The 7,348-nt window shown below is 42.9% G+C and overlaps 1 protein-coding gene across 1 annotated transcript in view; it reads right to left on the bottom strand.

Annotated features, from left to right (window-relative positions):
• The window catches only part of LOC134222143 (atrial natriuretic peptide receptor 3), a 75,677-nt gene extending 68,767 nt beyond the window's left edge, over nucleotides 1-6,910 (bottom strand). The window contains exon 1 of the mRNA XM_062701287.1: nucleotides 6,481-6,910. Coding sequence (XP_062557271.1) covers nucleotides 6,481-6,910 — 430 coding nt within the window. The remainder of the gene's footprint in view (nucleotides 1-6,480) is intronic.
• Nucleotides 6,911-7,348: the final 438 nt, after the last annotated feature.

Here is a 7,348-nt window from a genome sequence, read left to right on the forward strand (position 1 = left end):
GTGGAATTCCCGGAGGAACTTCGGAGGAACTTCGGAGGAACTTCCGGAGGAATTCCCGGAGGAACTTCGGAGAAATTCTGGAGGAACTTCGGAGGAACTTCGGAGGAATTCCCGGAGGAATTCCCGGAGGAACTTCCGGAGGAATTCGGAGGAACTTCCGGAGGAATTCCGGAGGAACTTCCGGAGGAATTCGGAGGAACTTCGGAGGAATTGGAGGAACTTCCGGAGGAATTCCCGGAGGAACTTCCGGAGGAATTCCGGAGGAACTTCGGAGGAATTCGGAGGAACTTCGGAGGAATTCCCGGAGGAACTTCCGGAGGAATTCCAGGAGGAACTTCGGAGGAATTCCCGGAGGAACTTCGGAGGAATTCGGAGGAACTTCCGGAGGAATTCCCGGAGGAACTTCCGGAGGAATTCCCGGAGGAACTTCGGAGGAATTCTGGAGGAACTTCGGAGGAATTCGAGGAACTTCCGGAGGAATTCCCGGAGGAACTTCCGGAGGAATTCCAGGGAAGTTCGAGGAACTTCCGGAGGAATTCCCGGAGGAACTTCGGAGGAATTCCCGGAGGAACTTCGGAGGAATTGGAGGAACTTCGGAGGAATTCAGGGGAACTTCGGAGGAATTCCCGGGGAAGTTCGGAGGAATTCAGGGAACTTCGGAGGAATTCCAGGGGAACTTCGGAGGAATTCGGGGAACTTCCGGAGGAATTCCAGGGAACTTCGGAGGAATTCGGGGAACTTCGGAGGAATTCAGAGGAACTTCGGAGGAATTCCCAGGAACTTCGGAGGAATTCTGGGGAACTTCGGAGGAATTCTGGGAACTTCCGAGGAATTCCTGGGAACTTCGGAGGAATTCCAGGGGAACTTCGGAGGAATTTGGGAAATTCGGAGGAATTCCAGGGAACTTCAGGGGAACTTCCGGGGAATTCAGGGAACTTCCGGAGGAATTCCCGGGGGAACTTCCGGAGGAATTCCCGGGGGAACTTCAGGAGGAATTCCCGGGTGAACTTCCGGAGGAATTCCCGGGGAAACTTCCGGAGGAATTCCAGGGGGAACTACCGGAGGAATTCCCGGGGGAACTTTCGGAGCAATTCCCGGGGGAACTTCCGGAGGAATTCCCGGGGGAACTACCGGAGGAATTCCCGGGGGAACTACCGGAGGAATTCCCGGGGGAACTTTCGGAGCAATTCCCGGGGGAACTTTCGGAGCAATTCAGGGGAACTTCGGAGGAATTCGAGGAACTACCGGAGGAATTCCAGGGGAACTTTCGGAGCAATTCAGGGGAACTTCCGGAGGAATTCCCGGGGGAACTTCCGGAGGAATTCCGGAATGATTGAGAAATTCCGGAATGACAACTGTCATTTTTATTTTTTCACGCATGTTGCGACGCAACAAAGCTAAATCAACAAAAATGACAGCTGTGCGCCGCCTCTATATCGAGTGGTGTGCCCCCGAAAATGCGAGCACTTTGAAACCTGGATTCCGTCAGGAGTGACCATAAAATATAAATTTATGCTCATGGAATCTGATTACTTTTATTTTTTCACGCATCAATTTCATTGGAGGCTTGTTTTAGTGCATATTACATAACGCAAGAGAGGGTTTAAACTCTGCGCTACATTGTATGAATTCCTTGATTCGGTGTGTTGCTACTACATCAATAGCAGTTTCGGGGTAGTTAGGATCGTTTGGATAATTTATTAAAGCATGAGCACGTAAAGTGTACTTTTAAAATACTTTACGAACTACTGAAACGTTCCATTCACATGACAGCTGATTCTTTTAGAAACAAATGTGTTGCTTCAATTATGTTTCAAATCTCATCCAAATTGATAAAATTACGTTGAATCATTCGGATATTACATAAGTGTTTAATATAGACAGACTTCATTGATATTTAGTCAAACAATCTTGTAGGAACACGGCAGGTATATTCGTCCATCGTCGTAGGAAACCAACGAAAGCAACGTCAATTTGCTGGAACTCCACTGTTTGAGAAAAAGTGTCTCTTATATTAGTTTTCAAGACTATGACGAAAAGACGAAAATACCTGCCTTAACCCTATAGAATAAGACTGAGAGAAATAGGAAGGACAAAAGTTTCTACGTAGTTATGTAACGAGTAATTTTATATTTTAATCACAGAGAAACAGACGATGCGTGGAATTGGGTGATAGTTTTCGTGAAACTGATTTGATTTTATTTTGTTCTAAATGTGACATATCTCTGGAGCACAGTTGTCCAGTGTTTGGAATGTTTCTTAAGTGGCTTTAATATCTACGACCGCCGCGGTACGACCTAGAGCGACTGAAGCAACCTATTGTCGCCACTGCATAAGCGCAGCATTTCGAGGCAGCGTTGCCGGAAGAGGGTAGGCTCGATGGGGTCCCTCTTGAGGACTGCCGGAATACAGTTAAAGCAGCTATTAACGACACAGCGGAGAACAACGTCGGGTATGTGGAATGAAGTCGACGGAACGATTGGTTCGACGAAGAATGCACACAGATTCTGGAGGAAAAGAACGCAACGCGGGCGGTCGCGCTGCAGCAATGTACCCGGCAGAACGTGGAACGTTATAAACGGAAGCGGAGACAGCAGACCCGCCTTTTTCAGGAGAAGCAACGCCGCCTGGAAGAAGCATAGTGCGAGGAGATGGAACAGCTGTGCCGTTCTCAAGAAACACGCAAGTTCTATCAGAAGCTAAATGCATCCCGCAAAGGCTTCGTGTCGCGAGTCGAAATGTGCCGGGATAAGGATGGAGCATGTTGACTTGGGGGCCCTCCTTAGCCGTGCGGTAAGACGCGCGGCTACAAAGCAAGACCATGCTGAGGGTGGCTGGGTTCGATTCCCGGTGCCGGTCTAGGCAATTTTCGGATTGAAAATTGTCTCGACTTCCCTGGGCATAAAAGTATCATCGTGCTAGCCTCATGATATACGAATGCAAAAATGGTAACCTGGCTTAGAAACCTCGCAGTTAATAACTGTGGAAGTGCTTAATGAACACTAAGCTGCGAGGCGGCTCTGTCCCAGTGTGGGGATGTAATGCCCAGAAGAAGAAGAAGAAGAAGATGTTGACTTACGAACGTGTGGTGATCGAAAGGTGGAAGCAGCACAATGAGGAACATTTAAATGGCGCTGAGAGTACAGGCAGTGAAAGTCAAGCCAACGGAGGAGATGACTGCGTCAGTTCAGCGGACGATGGAAGCCAACCAGCCCCCACCTTGAGGGGAGTTAAGGATACCATCCAACAGCTAAAGACCAGTGAAGCAGCTGGTAAGGATGGTATTGGTATCAATATGGGCCCGGAAAAGCTGGCCACTTGCCTGCCCAAACTAAGAGTCAAAATCTGGTAGATTGAGCAGCTACCGGAGGAGTGGAATGAAGGGGTTATTTTCCCCATCTACAAGAAAGTGTGAGAACTTTCGAACGATCACCATCCTTAATGCCGTCTACAAAGTGATATCCCAGATCATCTTCCGTCGTCTGTCACCATTAGTGAATGAATTCGTGGGAAGTTATCAAACCGGCTTCGTTGACGGCCGTTCGACAACGGACCAGATCATTACTATACCATCTGGTCCATTCAATGCCAGCCTATATAGACGTGGTTACAGCTACCGGTTGACAGAAAGGCATGGAATCATCTAGGGATCCAAGGAACAGCATCCCTACGCGGTGCACAATTACCATACTAATCATAATTCATTGTCTCTTTTCAGCAAACGCAACTCGTCTCCACTAATCTTTCCCTTTCCTGTCAACTCTCTTTTCTTTTAATGTATCTGACACTTGTGGGACTGGTTAAGTCCAGCGCCTACTTGTGGTTGAAAACTGGTGTACTATACGGTCCTGATACGGTCTTGCGCATGTTAACGTTGAAAAACAAAACAGGCTCTTTGTGTATCAACAATCGACGAAAGGCCTTCCCGTATATCCAAGACAAAAGAAAGAATCAGCAAAACATGCGATGCTGCTCTGTTTTATGCGCGTTGTAGGTACAGTAAAGCTTGACTTCAACCGCTATGTTTGCTAGCGTTTCAAAATCATGAAAGGACCACATTCCACGGCGAAGATGCCTATATGTTATGTGGTTGAAAGCTTGGTAGGTTTTCACCTAACTTAAGTGTAGATGGGAGGAGGGTGAGGGGCCCTCCTTAGCCGTACGGTAAGACGCGCGGCTACAAAGCAAGACCATGCTGAGGGTGGCTGGGTTCGATTCCCGCACAGCAAAAAATAATGAAATTTACACGACATGTAAACTAGAAACGATGTAATAATAAATTGATTGAATCAGGAATTTGATTGAAAATTAAGTAGATTTTTTAATTGCTGTAATAATAAACTTATTGAAACTTGAATTCGATTGAAAATTACGTGTATTTTAATGCACATAATAAGAGCATCGAAAAACACATAATTTTAAATTTTATTTGACATGTTTTCACAGTACAGCGTCTTTTTCAACTGCTACTTTAAAAATAAATGGTGATACGTTGAATTTTCAATCAATTTTGATTTAATTTTCAATCGTCGTGTAAAATTATAGTAACATAAGCAAGCAGAAATAGTAGATGCCACAAGTTCACTTCAGTTTTTTTTTTACTTAGTGAGGTGGTTATTTGTTGAGACAATATTAACTGTAAATTTTGCAAAGCTTGTTTCGAAGATGGGAAAAATTGATCTGCAATACGCAAGTCAGCAATTTCCAAAAGTGCCCTAAGTGTACAATTGTGATTTTGGATACTCGTACACGGTACAAATTTTACGAGTAATATAAAAGGAATCTACTTTTCAACGACACTTCTCGCTTAACTTTTCAAAAGGACCTAAGTAACATTTTTTCATGAATTAATTAGAATAGCGCAATTTACAGAACAACATGAAAGATTTTGATTGCAGTACTCAAATTAAATCATGAAAAAAATGTTACTTAGGTCCTTTTGAAAAGTTAAGCGAGACTTCTATTTGAAGTCAAGTCGTATTTTCCGTTGTTCTATTTTGTTGACTTGCGATTCGTTGAATTGCGCTGAATCAAAATGTTAAGTCGATGGCAAAACATATGACACCACACTTGCATTCCGGATAGCCAGGATTCTGCATATTCTGCGTTGTAGAACCTTGAAGTAACGGGAGCCTGACACTACTGCTATTATTAAGACTGCTACATATTTAACTGTATGAATAAACAAATAAAATTTATGAAGCTCGTCATTTTATTTCAATAAAGCTATCACAAATATTTAGAATTACCATTGAATTGAATGAATATATATATCTGCGTTCATATATTTGGAATTTCGTTTTCTCTTCCAGGAATATTCTCATTGAGGACTATATAATGCTTTGGGTTCTGAAATGGTGGCTTAGATCGTTCATTTAAGTCATTTTTTTCTGATAAAAATTCCAAATCTAAAATAAAACACCGTAAACGAAATGTAAAATTAAATCATTGTTTAAATTTACATGATCGAGTAAAATTAAACGATTGGATAGATTCAGTTAAAAATACATGTCATGTAATTACGCATGACTACGTTTATTACGACTTACGTTTATTTTTATGCTCCAGACATGTGCATGAAAATAAACGTAAATTTACACAAAAATTGATACTGTGTAGACAATTTTCGGATTGGAAATTGTCTCGACTTCCCTGGGCATAAAAATGTCATCGTGCTAGCTTCATGATATACGAACGCAAAAATGGTAGCTTGGCTTAGAAACCTCGCAGTTTCTGTGGAAGTGCTTAATGAACACTAAGCTGCGAGGCGGCTCTATCCCAGTGTGGGGATGTGTAATGCCAATAAGAAGAAGAAGAAGGGAGGATGGTGTCGGCCAGGGTGAAGACTGATAAATTACAATTACAATTACGATATTCGTCATTGAAAAACATTTTATTTTTGTTTTTGTTGTATAGCCACGGCTTCCAAACTTGAATTAAATATGAACTATGCTGGCTATCACAAGATCATCACAAAATGCTCATTAGATAACATCTTTCTAGAACGCTCTTTAATTAGGGAGAAAAAATTGAACATTTTTGTTCATGCAAATGAGTTCAACGAAAGATTTCAGACTTTGAATTTGCGTTCAGGTCGGTATTATTACGTCCCTTGCATGAATCCAGTCATTTATCTTAGGCTATACGACTACGTCATTATCAACAATCTAAGGAATAGACACATTTTTCAAAATTCGACCTCTTATAAATAATCGGCTTCTAGGGTTTTTATGAAAACGATTTTTTTTAAATCCAAAGAATACACGTTGCGTCCTTACTTATTTATGATCTCTGGTGAAACACATAATTAACTCGGAGAAATCTAAATGGAGAAGGTAGCAACCGTTCTACTTATTCACACTTCATTGAATAGTGACGTGCAAAGTATCTTGTTTTTCATCAAGTCCCGATTAGTAAACATTTAGCGAAATGGCATAATATTAACGCCCCGTGCATCACATGGAAGACTTATTCACTTACCAAGGGATAGATCACATGCCGGTCCGAGAATGACATGGCCACAATCTCTACCCGTGCCATCCATCGCTGAGACAGTTGCCCTGGCCTGGTCGCATTTATCATCGTAAAATATCCACCGTATTGCCACCGATCCAGGAATAATTTGCTGCGCTCTAATGTAATCCTCCGCCTTCAGCAGCACCGGATGGACCCGTGGCGATGACGCTTCGATACTTGTATTGGCTGGTAAAATCACAATAATTCTCAATTCACACTTCCACTGATTTGTATCCAGCTGGGCACCGACACCGGTGTAGCTGTCGTTCTTCACTTGGCCTTCCGAACCGATGGAAACACAAATCGCTTCGCACTCTCGAACATCTTGCCGTCGACACTCCCCATGGACGGTTGGCAGCGCCAGAGCGATAATTGCCAGCATGGCAGCAACCATTTTCCAGGGTTTTCGTTTTCTCGACCAGTGGCAGCAGAAAATCTGCCTCATGAAAATCTTTTGTTGGATCATTGTGGCATTGAATTTCTTCGATACTGCCATTCTTCACAGTATTTGACGAACGTCATCATCCCCCATTGAAGGAACCAAGCACTGCAGATGACATTTTCACTTAACTTCTACCATCATGATATTCCTTTGTTATTTTTCTTATTTTTGAACTCCACTTCTATTCATCACAACTCAAGCATCACTTCAAGACATATGAACATAAGTCTACTGATATAGCAGCAATGAAGTAAAAGCCGCTTTTTTTTCGAATTTTCTTTGCCAGTAGAATTGCGCCGAAATCAGTCGGCATCCTAACACGATTTACAGACGTCTCCATTAAGACACAACATCCTAAAATGAGAAAATAAATAAAACAACGTTAGTATA

The sequence above is a fragment of the Armigeres subalbatus genome, chromosome 3, assembly GCF_024139115.2.
Source record: "Armigeres subalbatus isolate Guangzhou_Male chromosome 3, GZ_Asu_2, whole genome shotgun sequence".
NCBI classification, from domain to species: Eukaryota; Metazoa; Arthropoda; class Insecta; order Diptera; family Culicidae; genus Armigeres; species Armigeres subalbatus.